The sequence below is a fragment of the Furipterus horrens genome, unplaced genomic scaffold (genome assembly GCF_987537825.1).
Source record: "Furipterus horrens unplaced genomic scaffold, mFurHor1.1.pri manual_scaffold_2, whole genome shotgun sequence".
In the NCBI taxonomy this organism is placed as follows: domain Eukaryota; kingdom Metazoa; phylum Chordata; class Mammalia; order Chiroptera; family Furipteridae; genus Furipterus; species Furipterus horrens.
Window position 1 is genome coordinate 37176860 of NW_028327172.1, and position 21429 is coordinate 37198288.

General features: G+C 41.9%; 1 protein-coding gene across 1 annotated transcript in view; it reads right to left on the reverse strand.

Annotated features, from left to right (window-relative positions):
* The window catches only part of PARVA (parvin alpha), a 156378-nt gene that overhangs the window by 42020 nt on the left and 92929 nt on the right, over positions 1 to 21429 (reverse strand). Inside the window, exons 2-4 of the mRNA XM_090264018.1 lie at positions 18486 to 18575; positions 18331 to 18401; positions 16739 to 16841 (exon numbers count right to left, since the gene is read on the reverse strand). Of these exons, the coding sequence (XP_090120144.1) occupies positions 16739 to 16841; positions 18331 to 18401; positions 18486 to 18575 (264 nt within the window). The remainder of the gene's footprint in view (positions 1 to 16738; positions 16842 to 18330; positions 18402 to 18485; positions 18576 to 21429) is intronic.

Sequence of the window (21429 nt, forward strand, 5' to 3'; positions counted from 1 at the left end):
GACATTTTAGAGACCTTTTCTACAACTCATAAATAAAATAATAAGACTTTAACCCAGCTTTTGAGTGTTTCAGAAACCAGAAAATACCTCCTCCAGTTTAAGAAGAGCTGTATACATTCTCTTCAGCTGTCCTAGAACCAATGAGTGTTACAGCAGGGAGACCTTAGAGCAGTGCTGTCCAAAAGAACTTACTGTTTATTGTTAAGATGGAAATGTTCATTTCTGCTTTATCCATATGGGAGCCACAAGACACATTTGGCTATTGAGCTCTTGAAATGTAGCTGATGTGACTAGGTAAAAGCATTCTTTTTCTTTTTAATTATATTTTATTGATTATGCTATTACAGTTATCCTGATTTTCCCCCCTTTGCCACCCCTCCACCCCACACCCCCACTCCCTCAGACAATCCCCCCACCATTGTTCATGTCCATGGGACATATGTGTAAGTACTTTGGCTACTCCATTTCCTATACTTTACATCCCCACGGCTATTCTGTAACTACCTATTTGTACTTCTTAATGCACTCACCTCTTCACCCATTTCCCCACACCCCCTCCCATCTGGCAACTATAAAAATGCTCTCTGTATTCCTTATTATGTCTCTGTTCTTCTTGTTTTCTTTGTGTTTTTAGATCAGTTGTTGATAGATTTGTATTTATTCCCATTTCATGGTTCATAGTTTTGACCCTCTCCTTTTTCATAAATAAGATCCTTTAACATTTCATATAATATTGGTTTGGTGATGGTGAACTATTTTGTTTTGTTTTTTTTTCTTGTCTGGGAAGCTCTTTATCTGCCCTTTGACTCTAAATGATACTTTACTGGGTAGAGCAATCTTGGCTATAGGTCCCTGCTTTTCATGACTTCGAATATTTCTTGCCAATTCCTCCTAACCTGCAAAGTTTATTTAGAGAAATCAGCTGACAGTCTTATGGGAACTCCCCTGTAGGTAACTAACTGCTTTTCTCTTGCTGCCTTTAAGACTCTCTCTTTATCTTTAACCTTTGGCATTTTAATTATGATGTGCCTTGGAGTGGGCCTCTTTGCATCCATCTTGTTTGGGACTCTCTGTGCTTCCTGGACTTGCATGTCTCATTCCTTCACCAACTTAGGGAAATTTTCGTTCATTATTTTTTCAAATAGATTTCCAATTTCTTGCTCTTTCTCTTCTTCTGGTACCCCTATGATGTGAATGCTGAAATGCTTGAAGCTGTCCCAGAGGCTGCTTATACTATCCTCATTTTCTTTTATTCATTTTTCTTCTTCTTGTTCTGATTGGCTGTTCTTTTTGCTTCCTTATGTTCCAAATCATTGATTTGATTCTTTGCTTCATCCACTCTGTTGTTTCCCTCTAAATTGTTCTTTATTTAAATTAGTGAATACTTCATTTCTTCCTGGATCTTTTTTATGCTGCTGAGGTCCTCTCTAAGTTCCTTAAACATCCTTATAACCAGTGTTTTGAACTCTGCACCTGATAGATTGCTTATTTCTTATTTTGTTTAGGTTTTTCTCTGGAGTTTTGATCTGTTCCTTTATTAGGGCCATGTTTGTCTTCTTGTTTTGGCAGCCTCCCTGTGTTTGTTTCTATGTATTAGGTAGAGCTGCTTTGACTCTGTGTCTTGGTAGTATGGCCTAATGTAGTAGGTGTCCTATAGGGTCCAGTGGCACCCAAGCTGGGTACTCGAGGTGTATCCTTAGTGTGGGCTGAGTACACCCTCCTCTTGTGGTTGAGCTTTGGTTGCTATTGGCAGACCAATGGGAGGGATTTACCCAGGCCAGTCAGTTGCAAGGATTGGCTGTGAACACTTACCACCAACCATGGAGGATCAGCTGTGCAGGGGCAGGGTGGTGGTGCTCTGATGTGGTCTGTAGCTGTCCACTGGGTGCACTGGCCCTGGAGTTTCCCAGGTGGTGTAGGCCAAGGTCAGCCCCCACCTGTGTTTTTCCCAGGGCCACCTTACCTGACATATAAAGCAATCTGGGATGATTGCTACTTGTGCTGGATTTAGAGATTCCAAGCTATGAATCTAAGATGGATGCTGCTAATGCCGGGCCTGGGGCTCATGGAGGCCAGCTGTTGCTTGTTTGATAGGATTTAGGAAGTAGTGAAGCATGAGTCCAGACCAAACATTCATATGGAAAAGCAGCTTTGGTGGGCCTGTAAGTTGGGTGGGGCAGAGTCTCTGGGGATCTCCAAGGTGGGTCAAACTGTGTTAGCCAGGTTGATGGAAGTCTCGGTCAGATATGGCCCCAGCTTGCTGGCTCTGTGTGGGAAGGCTTAGAAAAGGGACAATGGTCTCTGCTTACCTTGATGCCAGGCACTTCAGTTTCTCCCTATATATCACTGGTGCCTTTTAAGCTGCTACCCTGGTGCTGGAGCTCAGAGGGAGTGAGTCTGAGTAGATGAGTCTCTATGTGGGTTCTTTAAGAGGAACTGCTTGGAGTTCCAGCAGTTTCTTCCACTGACTCAATCCCTGCTGTTTTTTTGCTGGTTCTTCCTGGCACTGGAACCCTGGCCTGGGAGTCCTTGCTCTCAAGATATCCCTCTTGAATTTTTACCCAGCACATGTGGGTGTGGAACCAGCCCATTCTGTGTTTGCGCCCCTCACAGCCATCTTGATGGATGTAGTTTCTTTAATTTTGTAATTGTCAGACTTCCATTCAACTCAATTTCTGATGGTTGTTCTATCAGGTTGGTGCCAAAGTAATGTCCGACTTTTTTAAAAGGAAGTTTTAGATACTATTTATTAAATTTGTGCCTCTTATAATTTTTTGATGTCACAGTGACTAATTTATACCTTATTTTTTCAGATTACTGAAGTATTGTTCATAATTGTCCACAATATTTGCACCCATGTTAGTCCCACCTAAAGACCACATTAGAAATGTTTTACTCTATGAGTTTCATAAAGGTGCCAATGCAAGTACAGCAGCAAAGTCTATTCAGAGCGCTTATGGGGACAATGCAGTGACTGAAAGAAGTTGTAGGAGGTGGTTTTCCCATTTCCGAAGTGGGGGTTTCAGTTTGAAAAACGAGCCAAAAGAGAGTCATCCAGAAAAACTTGATTCCAAAGTGCTGGAAGCTGTTGTCACAGAAAACCCCACCATTACCTCTAGGGAACTTGCAGAACAATTTAACGTAGCCCATACAAGCGTGCTATGCCAACTGAAAAGGACTGGAAAGGTTTCAGTAGTTGAAAAATGGGTCCCACACGAACTGTCTCCAGAGAATCTGCCACAGCATGTTGCGTGTTGTGAAGCATTGCTTTCGGGAAACCTTCAGGCACCGTTTTTAGGTAGGCTTGTTACAGGTGCTGAGGAGTGGCTCCTTTACCATAACATTAAACGCCGCCGATCATGGACCAGTCAAGGAGGAAGAAGAGTTCAACAACCAAGAGGAGGCCTTCATCCAAAGAAGATCATGTTGAGTGTATGGTGGGATATGGAAGGAATTGTCCATTATGAACTGTTAGACAACAATCAAACAATTACTGCTAATCTTTACTGTGAACAACTTCGTCATTTGAAAGCAGCTTCGAACCAAAAGCAACCCTCCTTAGTCAACATCATCATGATAATGCTCGTCCTCACACAGCTTGACTCACTAAAAATTTCTTGAAAGAGCTTGGTTGGGAAACATTGCTTCATCCTCCATATTCTCCTGACCTTGCTCCTTCTGATTATCACTTGTTTCGGGGACTACAGAACCATTTTGACGATCTTAGGTTGACATCAAGAGAAGAGGTTGAAAAAGAGTTGGATTCATATTTTGCCTCAAAACCTAAAGAATTTTACAAGCGTGGCATTTATAAGCTAGTTGACAGATGGAATGAGGTTCTAGAAAGCAAAGGAGGTTATGTTAACGAATAAATATTTTCATAATCATGGGCTTTTTCATTTTTAAAATAGACTCTATATCGGACATGATTTTTGCACCAACCTTATATATTTTAGCTGTAATTTCGATGTGGTTGTGCAAATGGGCAAGCCATGTCTGCCTATGCCACCATCTTGACTGGAAGTCCAGTAAATGCACTTTTAATTTTAATTCTTTTTAATAGCTACATGTAACAGAGTACTGTATTGGACAGTTCAGCTATAAGGTTGTATAGGCAGTCTCCCCGTTTTGCAGAACAGTGATCTTTGCTGCAGAGAAATGTTTTAGTGGTAGAACCAAGATTGGAACTGAGAGCTTCTGTCTTTCTTTTCATTCCTCTTTCAGTTTTAGCAAAGCTGCTACTTCAGCCTAAGTACTTCTGGGTGTAAGAAAGCAACTCTCAAAATCAATATGATCAAAACCTCTTTAAGATGCTGCTCCTCCTAAGATTCCTAGGGTCATCCCCATTTGACATCCACAGCTTAAGAGTCAGCCTGATTTACCTTAGCTGATCATTCCCTACATCACTCGTTCTTTTAAAGCTTCTTCCATCTACACTGCTGCTCCTTTAGCTTGATACCATAATTATCTCACAAGAAAATACTTTGCTGGAGTTTCCTCCATTGCTTGTAAGCAACCCTCCAGTAGGTTATCTTTTTTTTTTTTAAAGACTTATTTTATTTTATTTATTTTTAGAGGGGCAGGGAGGGAGAAAAAGAGAGAGAGAAACATGGATTGGTCACCTCTCACACACCCCCAACCATAGACCCGGCCCTCAACCCAGGCAAGTGCCCCAACCAGGAATTGAACCAGCAACTCTTTGGACTGTAGGATGATGCCCAACCCATTGAGCCACACCAATCAGGGCTAGGTTATCTTCTTAAACCCCCATTTCTGATCTTGTCACTTTTCTCACAAGCCATCAGCAGTTACCACTGCTCATTGAATATTATTTAAAATTCTTAGTTCAAGGTACTCTATCATGTAGGCTCATCTTCCTCCTGTAATTAAACATTTGAGAATGGTTTTAAGGTTTACAGAAAAGCTAAAATGGTAGTTCAGACCATTTCCACATATCCTGAATCCAGTTTTACCTACTATTAACAGCTTATATTAATATGGTACATTTGTCACAAATAATGAACTGAAATTGGTACATAAACTATTATCTGAACTCCATACTTTATTTGGGTTTCACTAGTTTTTCCTTAATGTCATTTTTCTGCTCACACCTAGTCATCATTGTCCCTTAGTTTCCTGTTCTGTGATAAGTTTTCAGACTTTCCTTGTTTTTCATGACCTTGACAGTTTTCAGGAGTACTGGGTTTTTTCCTATGTTTTTCTCATGGTTAGACTGGTTTTGGGGAGGAAGACCACAAGTTGAAGTGCCCTTTTCATTGCATCATATCAAGGGTATATGCTATCAACATGCCTTCTCACGGAGATATTAATCCAGTTTCTTTACGGTTAAGCCTCCCTCCATTTCATACCTTCATCATTGGAAGTCAGTCACCAAATGCTGTCCACTCAAGGGACTTAACCTCTACCTCCCTGAAGGGGTTGTAACTTCATAAATTATTTGAAAGAGTTATCCCTTCTCCCTCATTTATTTATTTAGCTCTTTATTAATATGGGCTTAAGGATATTTATTTTAGACTTTGAGTTTATAATCCGATACTATAGTTCTTAGTTTGTGGGAGCTCTTGTAGGTTGATCCTGAACACTTTCAACTTGTTGGCCCGTAGACAGTTTCTTTTTCTCAGCACTTTTTGACCCTTCAAGAGGCTCCAGACTCATTGTCTATATGCCCTGCTCTGATCCTGGCATTTGCCACCTCTCCAGAGACCCTGGTTTCTATCAATTGGAGGACAGTGTCAGAAACCAAGATCTGGGTGCTGGGCGCCATCTTCTTTGTTAGCCATGCATCCCATGCCACCAAGCCTGACGATCACCTACCCAACTGCTCCTTGTCTCTACAACACTCTCCCTTCACTCACGCCAAAGTCAACAGGGGCTTTTGAGCAACCAGGGCTGACTAGAATGTTCTTCTCTTGCCTCATCTGATTGAATTTCTGCTCCTTCCATAAGGCCCCATTCAAGATGCCTCATCCTTCATGATGCCTTTCCTAAACTACTTTATACTGATAGATAGCCCAGCCCTTTGTGCTGCCTGGTTGTGAGTGACCTGAAGGAAGCACTGTGACACATTTACATTTATACCCCTAAATGTAGCATATAACAAATCAGATGGCTGCCGCCTAATGAATATAAATTAATTAGATGTACTTTGTAGGGTTTATCAGGGAGAAAGACACATACACACCAAAACAAACAAACAAAAAACCCTCCTGTAGAACCTTTAGGCTCAAGGTACCCTTTGGTCTCATGTCTGAAGAAGATACCCTGTTTCAGTCATATCCTATTGTGACAGCCAGAAGGAAGAGCCTTATGACTTTCATCCCTCAAAACAGGCCTTTTGTGTTCCCCATACATGCATGTGTTCAAAGATAAGAATCCGCCGAATATCATAAGGAAACTCACATGGCTGTCCTAAGTCAGGAAACCTCAGTAAGAAAGAGGCAGCAGCTCATGTTCCAATAAAGTGATTATCTGGTGCAGACATTTTCCTAGAATCCTTCACCTCCTGCCTCTCACTCAGTACATCTATCACCTAGGTGTTGGGGAAGCAAACATAACAAGATGACTGGGATGATGCAACTGCATAACTGAGAGGCTGGGAAATTCCGTGACTTTCCTTTCAGTGCCATGGTGTGAGAGCATACCTTCTGGGATAAGAGATGAGGTAAGTCTGTGTCATGGGGTAAGAATTTCCTCTTTAATCAGGAGTGGGGAGTGGGCTAGAAGCTTTTGTTCTGAGGTGTGGCAAGGGCTGGCGCAGCTACCTTGAGAGGGTGGGGGTGGGCATCAGAAAGAGGCAGGCCAGAGTGGCCAGCATCTGACTTTTCCCTGGCAGCATCATGAGTCCTGCAGAGTCACAGCCAGGACCAGAAGTGATACCCCCTGGTCCTCCTGGATGAGGTTACTGCCCCTAGCCAGAGGTCCCTGGCCCACCTGCATTCACCTGCTGCTGCAGGCAGCTCCCAGCACGCTGATGATTCTCATCTCTGGCCCTGAAGCTCTCTTTCTCTGGCAGGAGTACAAGCTGGTAGTCCTTACCCATAGGGTAATGGAAGCCATAGGATAAATGCCCCTCCCTCCCTGTCCTGGGAAGGGTGATTCTGTAGGACTGAGCCCAGGTTGCAAACAAAGCTGCATCTCTATTAAAGCACCATTAACTGGTATCTCCCTCTTCTCCTCTTACATTTCCCGCTTGATTGCTTGTACTTTCTAAGACCACCTCCCATGTAAACTTCTCTACCCAAGTCCTTGTATCAGCATTTGCTGTCAGGAAAACCTACTCAGCTCTGTTGCTAGGGAGAGAGGGAAGACTCAGAGAACAGAGGCAGCAGGGGGCGGCTGGGTTAGGCACCTTGGGAAGAGGCCGTGCCAGGAGAACCTCCCAGACATGCCCGGGGGCTCTGAGAAGGCAAGCAGACCAGACACTGATGCTGAGCAAGTCACATCTTGCCACCCAAAGGAGAACCAGGGATGATACTGCCGTCACATGGAGAGCGCCCAGCTAGTGTTCTTCAGCCAAGCGCACCTGTCAACTCAGGGATGCTCACCTGCGCAGGCTTTTACCTCAACACAACCTTTTGCCAAGAGGTCCCAAACTCAGCAGATTGCTGATCTCTAGGTTCTGAGCCGTTGCTCCATGGTGTCATCAACGTGGCTTCCTGGATTCCAGACCCCCATCCTGCTCCCTAGATGTGACTCGGCATATCTGGACTCCTGGAGGTACCTATCCATTTTCCATCTTCTTGTAAGTGCCAGTGGTTCCTAGGTTACTAACCCCAAATCAGCCCTTTCCTGCTCTCCATGTCCAGCTCCAGGAAGAGTTTGATGCTGAATTTCTGGAGACCATTATCTGCTTCATCTTAGTACCACCCGGTAATAGCATTGCACCCAGACATAGGTGTTTAATTGTGCTACAGGTGGCAAGTTAGAAGTACTCACTAGTAACTCCCAGTCAAGATGGCAGAAGTAAACACTGTTATGCTTGCCATTTCCCACAACATCAAAATTACAACAAAATTATAGGACAGCCGTCACTGAGATGCACCTGGAGACTAGATGAACAGAAGGAGTCTTATAACGGAGGATATGAAGCAGCCGCACGTTGAGCCTGGAAGGAGGGCAGGAGATACAGAGCAGGCAGGTCCTACCACCATGGTGTGGGGATTAAGAATCAGGAGGGATATCTTGGCTGTGGAGGTCCATGTGAGGAGAGAGGGTGCCCAGCCCCATAACCTCGGGCTGTGAAAACCAGCAGGGATTGTGTCTGAGTGAGACAGAGGGCTGCTAGACACCGAGGCGCTCCTCGTGAGGGGCTCACATACGGAATTACTTGCTCACCAATGCTCTGGTCTCCAGCGCAAGGGCGGCAGCTCAAAAAGTGCCAGAATGTACAGGGAGAACTAAAGCGATTCGCTGTAGGGTGAGGGCTGGAGGGGCCGGGGAGGCTCTCTCCAGAGATGGAAGTGCTCACTATTAACCCAGCTAACACCATTTGTCCTGCCTGGGTGAATCCGAGACCCTGCCCCCTCCCCCTTGACCCCCTCCCCCAAACTTCTTCCAGTGGCTCCTCCACACAGTGACCTGCCTTAGCTCATGCTGCAGACTTTGTCCTAAATACTCTCAAAGGTCCACAAACCCCAAACCAGCCGTTGTCAGCCTCAGGATGCCCTGTACCTCTTGAAAAATGAACCCACGTCCAGCGCAGTGATCAGTCTTAACCTGCATTGTAACTCCTATCAAATGGCCTGAAAGCTGGCATACAAGGGGGCACCCCCCCCCCAAAAAAGCCCCTGGAATTTATTTATTAAAAATTGTGCATTTATTTTTACATGTTTAAACTTCAGTACTCTCCTTTTGATGCAATATACCTATCAGGACTTTTTTCCACTGCTTAAAACAGTTTTTGAACTCATCAATTTTGATCCCTTTCAATGCTTGTGATGTTTTTTGCTTCACCTCTTTCACATCGACGAAACATTTCCTTTTGAGAACTCTTTCTTCATCAGGGGAAACAAAGTCGCTCAGGGCGAGATCAAGTGAATAGAGAGGGTGAGGGATGGGGATTATGCCATTTTTGGTCAAAAACTGCTGACTACTCAGCATGGTGTGGGCAAGTGTGCTCACAAATACCCGTCATGAAATGGGCAAATGCATTGAGTCTTCAACAGTAATTCACTGAAGCTGAACACAGCCTCTCACAACAATGCCAGCTGGCACACTGATACAGATGGGTTCCTAGAACACCCACCTAGCAGGGGAAGCCTGTACTACAAGAGGCCTGCCCTCCAGAAGATAATTCTGTTTGTTTTCTTTTGGGGGTGGGGTGTCCCCTCGTAAATGGCGACCAGTATGGGCTTGAAATGTGGTTTCATCTAAGTGGCCACAAACCCAGCACAAGTGGCAGTTGGCCTCATCTCATATGGCAGTGCCCACCAAAGGGTCCCCAGCCTGGCACAAGTGGCAACCAGAATTGGTTTGCAGCTTAGCCTCTCAAAGTGCCTGAAAGCCCAGCACAGGTGGCAACCAACCGCAGATCACTTTGTAGCTCCTACCAGGTGGTGTCAAGCCTAGCACAAGCAGCAGCTGACCTTGGCCTACACTGGAGCCCCTCCCAAGAGGCTTCAGAACCCACACACCAGGTGGCTGGCTTCAAACTGCATTATAGCACACCCAACCAGCTCCACAAATGACACACCCTAAGGGTTTATTAGGTTGGCACAGAGCCTTGCTAAAGTGACTACAGCTCTGTAGGGTCAGCCCCCTTCACATCCCCTCATCCACTGTAGTCATTACTAGCACTCACAGCCCGTCGGCCTGAGGATCAACCATGCCCACTGAGGTGCCAGCAGCAATAAAGGATCAAATACAAAAGGAAGACACACAGGGGATATCCCTTAAGCACCTGGATCAGGTGACCAGAAAGACCACACCCCTGGGTCCCACAGGATACATACTACATAAGGCCACTCTGCCAAGAGAGGAGACACAGCTATCTACCTGGTGCATACAAACGCAGGGAGTCAGCCAAAATGAGAGGACAAAAAATATGTCCCAAATAAAAGAATAGGATAAAACTGCAGAAAAAGAAGTAAATGAAATGGAGACAAGTGACTTAGCAGATATAGAGTTCAAAGCACTGGTTGTAAGGATGCTCAATGAACTCAGGGGAAAATTGATGAACTTATTGAGCACTTCAAAAAGGAGATAGTAAACATAAAAAGTAGCACTCAGAAAGGAAGACTATATTAGGTGGAATCAACAGCAGATTAGAAGAATCAGAGGATCAAATCAGCAGTTTGTAAGAAAATAGGGAAAGTACCCAATTGGAACAACCAAAAGAAAAAGGGATTTTAAAAAATGAGGATAGTTTACGGACCTCTGGGACAATATCATAGGGTTACCAGAAGGAGAAAAGAGGGAGCAAGGGACTAAAAACCTATCTGAAGAAATGATGACTGAAAACTTCCCTAACCTGGCAAAGAAAACTACATACAAATCTAGGAAACACAGAGTTCTGGACAAGATGAACCTAAACAGGCCCACACCAAGACACATAATTAAAATGTCAAAGGGTAATGACAAAGCTTTCTTCTTAAAAGTAGCAAGAGAGAAGCAGTTAGTTACTCACAAGGGAGCTCCCATGAGACTATCAGCTGGTTTCTCAACAGAAACTTTGCAGGCCAAAAGGGAATGGCAAGAAATATTCAAGGGGATTAAAGGAAAATACCTAAAACCGAAATAACTACTCAGCAAAGCTATCATTTAGAATCAAAGGCAAGATAAAGAGTTTCTTAGACAAGAAAAAGTGGAAAGATCTTTATTCTCACTGACAAACACTTAGCAAAAACTGGATAAACCAACAATAAAGCTAGTACAAAGGTTAAAAGAAAAGTAGAAAGATCATGTGTAATTGTAATAATAAACTAGGAAATACACACAGCACACACCCAAAAGAAATAAAAAAAGAATGACAAAAACAAACATGGAGGGGGTGACTAAAAATTGTAGTCATTTTAGAATGTGTTCAAATTAAAGCAACCATTAACTTAAAATAGATTCCTACAAACATAGGTGGTATGTGAGAAGCACATGGTAACCACCAACTAAAAATTTACAGGAGATATTCAAGACATAAAAAGAAAAAAATCTAAACCTAACACTATAGAAAGTCATTACCATATAAAATAGCAAAAGAATAAGAAAGGAACAGAAAACTATAAAAACCAATCAGGGAACAATAAGATGGCAATAACTACATACCTATCAACAAATACTTGAAATGTAAATGGACTGAACACTCCAATCAAAAGACATAGGGTGGCTAAATAGATAGAAAAACGAGACTGTACATATGCTGCCTATAGGAGACCCACTTTAGATTGAAAGCAGACACAGACTGAAAGTAAAGGGATGCAAAAATATATTTCATGCAAATAGAAATGAAAAATTTATACAAGATAAAATGAACTTTAAAACAAAAGCTGTAGCAATGAACAAAAAACAAAGCTCATTTCATTATGAGAAAGGAATCAATCCAACAAGAAGATAGAACTCTTGTAAACACTTATGCCCCCAATGTAGGAGAAATATTGATACATATAAAGGAAGAAATCTAAAGTAATACAGAAATAGTGGGGACTTGCACACCCCATTGATATGAATGGATAGATAATCCAGAAAGAAAACCAACAAGAAACAGTGGACTTAAATGACACATTAGACCAGATGCACTTAACTGGTATTATTAGGTGACTTAAACCAAAAGCAGCAGAATATACATTTTTTTCAAGTGCATATGGAAGATTTTCCAGGACAGACTACATGTTAGGCCACAAAATAAGTCTCAATAAATTTACTAAGTTTCAAATAATATCAAGCGTCCTTTCCTATCACAATAGTATGAAACTAGAAATCAATTATAATAAGAAAATTGAAAAACACAAACACCTGGAGCATAAATAACATACTAAACATACTAAACAATACTTAGGGGAAAATTGATGAACTTATTGAGAACTTCAAAAAGGAGATAGTAAACATAAAAAGTAGCACTCAGAAATGAAGACTATATTAGGTGGAATCAACAGCAGATTAGAAGAATCAGAGGATCAAATCACCAGTTTGTAAGAAAATAGGGAAAGCACCCAATTGGAAAAACCAATTGGGTTAACAATGAAATCAAGGGGGAAAAAAGTCAAAAGATACCTTGAGACAAATTAAACTGAAGACACAACAACCCAAAATCCAGGGGACACAAAGAAAGCAAATTCATAGCAATACAGTCCTACCTCAAGACACAAGAAAAATCTCAAACAATCTAACCTTATACCAAAAGGCACTAGAAAAAGAACAAAGCCCGAAGTGAGTAGAAGAAATAATAAATATCAGAACAGAAATAAACAAAAACAGTTTATAGAAACAATAGAAAAGATCAATCAAACCAGGAGCTGATTGATTGAAAAGATAAGTAAAATTGATAAACCGTTTTTAGCCAGACTCATCAAGAAAAAGGAGGACCAAAATAAATAAGATCAGAAATAAAAGAGAAGCAACAACAGACTCCACTGAAATACAAAGAATTAGAAGAAAATACTATGAACAATTATATGCCAACAAATTGGATAACCTGGACAAAATTGATAAATCCTAGAAATAAACAAGCTTCCAAGACTGAATCAGAAAGAAACAATCTGAAAAGACAGATAACCACTAACAAAATCAAATCACTAATCAAAAAAACTCCTAACAAACAAAAGACCTGGATCAGATGGCTTCACAGGTGAATTTTATCAAACATTCAAAGAAAAATTAATACCTATCCTTCTCAAACTACTCTAAAAAGTTGAAGAGGAGGAAAGTCTCCCAAACTCATTTCACAAGGCCAGCACTACCCTGATATCAAAACCAGACAAAGACATTGCAAAAAAAAGAGAATTATAGAATTATATCCTTCATGAACATAAAAGCAAAAATCCTTAACAAAATATTAGCAAACTGAATTCTTTAATACATTTAAAAAATCAGCCTTGGCTGGCGTGGCTCAGTGGATTGAGTGCTGGCCTGCAAACCAAAAGGTTGGCCGTTTGATTCCCAGTCAGGACACATGCCTGGGTTGAAGGCCAGGTCCTTGGTTGAGGGGTGTGAGAGAGGCAACCACACATTGATGTTTCCCTCCCTCTCTTCCTCCCTCCCTTCCCCTCTCTCTTAAAAAAACAAAATAAAATAAAGTGGGATTTATTCCCAGGATGACAGGTTGGTTCAATATCTGCAAATCTACTATCATGATATACCCCATAAACAAAATAAAAGATAAAAATCATATGATCATATCAACAGATGCAGAAAAAGTATGTGACAAAATCCAACATCCATTCATGATAAAAACTGTCATCAAAGTGGGGATAAATGGACCATACCTCAACATAATAAAGGCCATATATGACAAACCCACAGTTAACATCATACTCAACAATGAAAATTTGAAAGCTTTTTCTTTAAGATCAGGAACAAGACAAAGATGTCCACTTTCACCACTTTTATTCAATATGATATTTGAAGTCCTATCCACAGCAATCAGATAAGAAAAAGGCATCCAAATGGGATAGAAAGAATTAACATAATTAAAATGTTTATACTACCCAAAGCCATCTATAGATTTAATGCAGTCCTTACTAAAATACCAAAGGCATTTTTAATAGAACTAGAACAAATATTTCTAAAATTTATACAAAACCACAAAAGACTCCAAATAGTAAAAGCAATCTTCAGAAACAAGAACCAAGTTGAAGGTATAACACTATGTAATATCAAACTATACTACAAGGTGATGGTAATCATGGTACTGGTATAAAAACAGACACAGATAAATGGAAACTAGAGACCCTAGAATAAACCCACACCTATATTATCAATTAATCTATGACAAAAGAGGCAAGAATAGACAATAGGATAAAGATAATCTCTTCAATAAATGGTGTTGGGAAAACTGAACAGATACATGGAAAATAATGAAACTAGATCATTTTGTATGCCATATATAATAAATTCAAAATGGATTAAAGACGTAAATATAAGACCTAAAACCATAAAACTCTCAGAAGAAAACAAAGGCAATAAACTCTGTGACATTGCTCTTAGCAATATATATATTTTGGATATGTCTCTGGCAAGGGAAACAAAAGAAGAAATAAAAACCAGACGGGACTGCATGAAACTAAAAAGTTTGCATAGAGAAGGAAATGATTAACAAAACTAAAAGACAATGTACTGAATGGGAGAAGATATTTGCCAGTGATACATCAAATAAGGACTTAGTATCCAAAATATATACGGAACTCATACAAAATAACACTAAAAAATCCCATTAAAGAATACAATTTAAAAATGGGCAGAGGACTGAATAGACATTTCTCCAAAGATGACACAATGATGGTAGACACATGAAAAGATGCTCAGCATCAGTAACCGTCTGGGAAATGCAAATTAAAACCACAATGAAATATCACTCCACACGTTAGAATAGTAATCAACATATCAACAAACACATGTTAGTGAGGATGTAGAGAAAAGGGAAGTCTTATGCACTGTTAGTACGATTGTAAGTTGGTGCAGCCACTGTGGAAAACACTATATACTATGGAGGTTCCTCAAAAATTAAAAATAGAATTGCTGTAAGTCTCAGCAATTCCACTCTTGGGCATTTATCCAAAGAAATCCAAAACACTATCATTGCAACATTATTTACAATAGCCAAAATTTGGAAGCAACCTAAGTGTCCATTCATAGATGATTGGATAAAGAAGCAGCAGTATGTATAACCAAAGGAATATTACTCAGCCATAAAAAAGAATGAAATCTTACCATTTGCGACAACATGGATGGACCTAGAGGATATTAAGGAAAGTGAAATACGTTAGAGAAAGACAAATAGCATATGATTTCACTAATATGTGGAATCTTTAAAAAATGAACAAACAAAACAGAAGCAGACTCAAAGAACAAATTAGTAGTCGTCAGATGGGAGGGGGTTTGCGGGGCTGAGTCATAAAGGGGAAAGGAATTAATAAGTACAAATTGGTAGTTACAAAATAGTCAACAGAAATATATAGTACAGCATAGAGAATATAGTCAATATGATAATAACTGTATATGGTGTCAGGTGGGTTCTAGATTTCAGATTCCACTTCATATACTGGACACCTGAAACTAATAATATTGTATGTCAACTGTACTGGAAAAAAAATGGCCGCTCACTAATATGCTCAGATATTGATCTCTAAATATCATTTCTAAAAAAAGAAATCAGGGCTCCTTGGAGAAGTGATTGATTCCAGGGCCAGAGTAAGTCAAACATCAGCTAAGCCTGGTATATCTTATGATGCCAAAAAGTTAAAAAGTCCTAAGAAAAAAGAATGAGGCAGCATGTCAAAAGTGTGCAGGGACCAACCTGAAAAAGCTCCAAGGTTCAAAGCTAGACATGTATCAGCAAAAAATGAGTAATGATAATATTGGATTATAATGTAAAGTATAAAATAAGTATCCTTGTGTCCGTACTAATATAAATAAGGAAATGGGAAATAGGGGACAATGTGTCCTTACAGAAGAATTCCAACTAATAAATGTGGAAGGAATAAGGAAAACAGAAAATCTCCACTAGACCACCACAGTAATAATGAAAGCAGACCTGCTTCACCAATTAAAATTCATGAAAGATAGTTGCAAGTCTTAACCTACCTCCCCCCAAATAAATTAATTGTAACTTTACAGTGAACAAATCTGGCAGACACCACTTGAATCAAATGATGAAGTTTAACATCACTAATAAGACATTAACATCATGTCCTCCCTCATGTCATACAATGAGAAGGAAACATCACTTTGGTGGTATTCTCCACCCAAATGCACAACTTTAATAATAATTTTCTCTTGTCCAAACCTCTGAGGTGGGAGAGAACCATATGTGCAGGTGTCTAGTGGGCAGTGAAGCATCAAAGTCTAGAACCTGGGACAAGAGGAAAAAATGGATAATAGCAAGAGGAAGTCCAAATTCATTCAAGTTGAATTTGTCTTTTCAACACTAAGATTATCCCCAAATTCTCCTTTCCCTCCCCTATGGCCTCACATTTTCACACAAATCGCTGTGAACCAACACAGGGATACACACCTTCGCAGAGATGACACACACAGAGACTGAGCATCACACACTTGCACCCAACCTAGAGAGGGATACAGAGGCGCGCACGCACATCCATAGGTCACGGAGGCACACACACATATACAGAGGCCCCTAGGTCACAGATGTCCACACACATGCTCACACACACGCACGCACGCACACACATAGGTCACAGACGTATATAAGCACATACACCTGGACACGAGTAAATATACCTACAGAGGTCACAAACACACAATTTTCTGGAGGGAGTGAGGCACGTTTTCCAGTATCCATGGAAATCTTTTCATATGCCCAGCTGATGACCCTGGAATGCGATGGGACAGCAGCCCCATGTGGTCATGAAGACTCCCTTTGCAACTCATTCATACAGAACTGATCGAGAGGACATGGAAAAGCACAGTGGTCTGTTATTCCACACTGTACACATTTGCATTCCATTCCAGGTGGCCCACTGGGAACTGCGGACAACTCCTTCTCACTAGAAGTACACGAGCCATCCACCTGTTAGTACAGACCCACTGCAACAGTCAGCTCTGCTCTTACCAAACAGCTTCTGCAGGACTTGTCCGTCATACAGATCTTCAGCCAGGTCTTTCACGATGATTCTTTCTCCAACCAACACATCATTAATCCAGTCAATTAATACCTAGGGAGAGAGAGAAAATAAGAGAAGAGGCATGAGGTATTTTCTCATAGACCAGCTTCTTAACCCTGGACATATACTATCTAAATGAACTTCCGATTTTGAAAGCAGGAGAGCTTATCCACATGACCCAGTCTGTGGACAAGTAGTTACAAGTGTGAGCCCCAGTGGCCCTTTCAGGTGCAAGCCCTTCTCGTGATGGTGACACAAATGTCCCTGTTAATATCTTCTGGCCCTCTACCATTCCTTACCCCAGTGGCGAGCAACAGCAGGTGTTTGGACGTGGCCTGGGACTGAGCAAAGTATGGCCTTTGGAGCTGAAACCCTGGCTTGACCCACTAACTCCGCGGTCCTTTATGTGTACCTCCTTCTCTCCCTCCCTTCCTTTCCTCTCTCCCTCCCTTTACCCACCCGACATTTATTAATGCCTCCTGTATGTCACTCTGTGCTGGATCCTGGGGATATGATAATAAAAACAAGAAACAGTCTAACTCCAAGAAACTGAGCATTCAGTGAAGGAGACAGAGAAGTATCATAAGGGGACTGCAGTGCCAGAACCCAATGGAGAGACCACAGCCGCATACAGAGGGGCGGAGCCTAAACACTGGGGCTTATAGAAGGCTCCTGGAGGATGCGACCCACTTTGACCCTGCTCTGAAGAGTAGGTAGAGACACTTGGTCACAGGGGACTGCGTAGGCGAAGGCCGGGCAGTGGGGAGAGCCGGAAGCAAGCCCGGCGTGTACAGGGTGACACACCCGCGGCTCTGTGTTGAGGAGGCAGCGAGAGCATGGAGACTGCACATACCACCCCCAGGAGCATGGGCTTCAGTTAGCAAACTGCGCACAGGTTTTGAGCAGGAAAATGATATATTCAGATTTGCATTTTGAATGAATCATTCTGGCATCCAGTGCCTATTTGTCTTGTTTTAAGTGACACTTGAAGAAGTTGATGAAGAGAAACACAAGATGGGGAGTTAGAAGGGGGAATGAAATGAACATAGAAGGGGGGATGAAATGAACATTTTTCAAGGGGTGGCCACACACAAACTCCTGTGCCAGGTATATTATGCACAATATTTCATTTAATCCCATTCATCTCTGCTTGAATTCCATCCCTGCCACTTCACTGTGACCGTAAACAAAACAAACTACTTGGCTTTTCTGAGACTCAGTTTCCTCATCTGCAAAATGGCTGATACTAATTCTTACTTCACAGGGAGCTTTTGAGGGCCCTTAACAAAAGCACTGAAAGGAATATGTAGACTACAAGATCCTGGCAAATGTGAGCTCATTTGCATTAACTTCTCTGATCCTTATTATCAACATAATTCATTGGGCATTGGGCATGTCCGACTTTTGTTAAATTTAAGACATCCAATTACTAGACTGTGAGCCGCCTCGGCAGTGGCTCACACGGTGCCTGCACAGGGTGTGCGGTCTAGAGACAACTGTTGAGCGTGGGAGGCAGCTGAAGCCCCTCATTTCTTCTTACCTTCATCAGTTCTTGAAGTTTGGGGTCGCTGCGTGAGTTTGGGTCCACCATTGTTCGCACTTCATTCTCCTCTTTAAAAAGAAAAGGAAGTCAGTGGGGGTGGTTCCACTGAAGGCATCAGGCTACCCCAGAGAACAAGAGACCCAGTTAGTTACCCAGCATCGTGTCCTCAGGGTCCAGCTCAAAGGGGATGGGGCTGAGGGGCAGGTTGATGGCGTTCATGCCCTCCTCCTGAAGCTCTGACACTGTAAGGAGAAGAAAGCACAGGGTCACGTCACAGCCCACTGACAGACGACAGTGGAGTGGATCTCAACAGACGTGTTTGATGTTGATATTGATATTGAGAAACAAAGCCACTAAGGTGGCTATTACAGCTGTCACTCAACCTGCAACCAACGCCCTGCCTCTCCTTGCTAAAAAACCTGAACTGTCCCTTTTATGTCACGTCTTCTGTCACCTCATTCCCTTTCCTCAGAGAACTAGGTCTCTGCCTCCTCGCAGAAACAATCTCAGAATAAATGAAAAGTGACGTGGGCACTGGCATCTTTCTTACGTCTCTGCCTCCTGCTGCCCCACCTCCAGAGAGCTTGCTGTTGGTGCACAGTGGGCATCTGGCTGAAGGCGGTCACCACATTAAGGCCACCCTTACGTTGCGAGCCATTTCCACTTTTGGCTCAACCTCTGTGTGACTTCTCTCCTGATTCAGCTTCCCTGAGGATTTTTCTGATTGTCCTACCTCCCTCCTTTGCATGAGAGCACCTCAGTCCAGCCTTGGTCCCAGGCTCTGGTCCTGTCCCTCCAGCTCTCACGATCTGTGGGCCCTGGGGGCCACAGTGGCTTAAATCCTCGCACCTCTATTCGATTCCAGTTTGGAAAATTACTTTTTACCAATTAAGCACACACAAAAAAGCATCTTCTCTGAAAGCGTTGGTCAGCAAAAGGTTCTTAAAGAACCAACATGGCAGATGCAGTCAACCTTAATAGAAGCAATGTCCCATCTTTCCATTTTATTTTACTGTTGTATTGACTCTGGCCTCACCGTTGCCAGTATATACTTGCAAGAACTTAAGCACAAGGCAGCTTCTTACAAAGAGTTCTTTCACATTAGCAAACTCACTGATGGTTGCAGTTGGATGGAGAATGAGATTGCCTAACAAAGACTGAAACAAACTCTACCCCAAAGAGACACAACTTGCATTAAAATGATGGTATTTATTTAGTCAAATGGCTGTGGACCCTTGACATTCATATGGGATATCAGCCAGTCACGATCTTGAATCTCCAAATTCACAGACACTCACTACTCTATAACTCTCCCCCATAAAACATAATGAGAAACATAAGTGATACCTTCAAGACTCAAGTGATTCTATAGGGACAGGATTGTATTTGCTTTCTAGAGAAGAACAACTGTTTCCTTAGACTTCTATAATGTCTTCTAATATTCCTCCTAGGACTGGCAGTTTGCTTCTTTCCCAGGCTGTTTCTCGCAAAGCAGCAAAATTTCCATTACTTAACAAGCACTGCTGTGTAAGCAATGGGCAGTGGAAATAAAGTCACGCAGAAATGTGGGTGAGAGGCGGGGCTTACTGGACGGAAGAAGCTAGCTCCTGGCCAGGACTGTCTCTCCCTACGTTCTCCCCCAGGTCTATACTGTCCAATATGGTGGGTGTTAGCCACATGTGGCATTTTCAATTTAAATGAATTAAAAATTCAGTTTCTTAGTCGCACCTATCATATTTCAAGTTCTCAATGGCCCCCATGTAGCTAGTGACTATGTACTGGATAGCTACAGATGTAGATTTCCACCATTACAGGAAATGGATGGCATTGTCCTAGGGGATCCCCTATATCTAAATGCTAATGTCCTCATTTAAGTCTCCAGCGTAGACTTGACCCTGAGCTACAGGCTTGCTTGACGTCTTCTCTAATGTCTTTTAACCGAGGTGTCAAATTTACACACCAAAACAGAACTCTGATTTTCAGTACACTCACTCCCACGACAACAACACTGATATGATTACAAGACTGTTCTTCCCCTATTTTTAGCCTCCTCAGTAAGTGGCCCCACTGTGTATACAATGGTTTAGGCCAAAATCCAAGGAATCATCTGTAGCTTCTTTTTTTCCCCCTCTCCTTTTGCCTCTAATACATTGGCAAGTTTTGTGGGCCCCACCTTCAAACCAGGACCCAATTTCAACAGCTTTTCACCATCACCACCACCATCATCCTGGTTCAGGACCTCATTATCTTTCACCTGGACAACCAGAGTCACCTTCTAACCGGTCTGCTTATTCCCCGCCCTTCGTCTACTGCCAACAGCACAGAATGATATATAAAGATGTAAACAGGAGCATACATTCTTCTGCTTTAGGACTTCCCGTGGCTTCCTGTCACATTCAAAATAAAACCCCAACTCCTAAGACTTATGAGACCCTCTAATTAGCCCCCTGCCTCCCTCATGTTTCATTTTCTTCAAGCACTCATTATGATCTGAAATCATGATTATTTACAGCTCTGTTATCTATCTCCCCACAACCCGCACCAGGATGTAAGCTGTGGGAAGACTGGAATTTTATCCGTTTTGCTCACTATTAGATCCCCAAAGAGGAGCCAGACTTCCTAGATTCAAATCCAGGATCACTTTCTAGGCTATGTGACCTTGGGCAAGTTCATCAGCCTCATACCTCAGTGTGCTCATCTGCAAAATGGAAATGATAATGATATTACCTGCCTCCTAGGGCTTGTTGAGGAGATTTAAATTATTTAATATATGTAACACATCTAGATGAGTCCCTGGTACCTGGTATCATCTTTGTAAATATACATTATTATTATTACTTTAAACAATACAATAACTACTTGTTGAATAAGTGAATAATCAAAACTGTTATCAGGGATAAATGGTAAAGGAAAAAATACAATAAAAATAAACTATTAAAAAAAAAAAACTGTTAAGACCACCCCTCAGTCGCACAGGTTATGAGTTGGAGTACCATTTGCCAAAACAGTATATGTATAGGATGCAAAGGATTCCAGCTTGTCCTCTGGAAAAAGAAAAATTATATTTTGACCTGACCCTGTGTGTGTGTATATGTG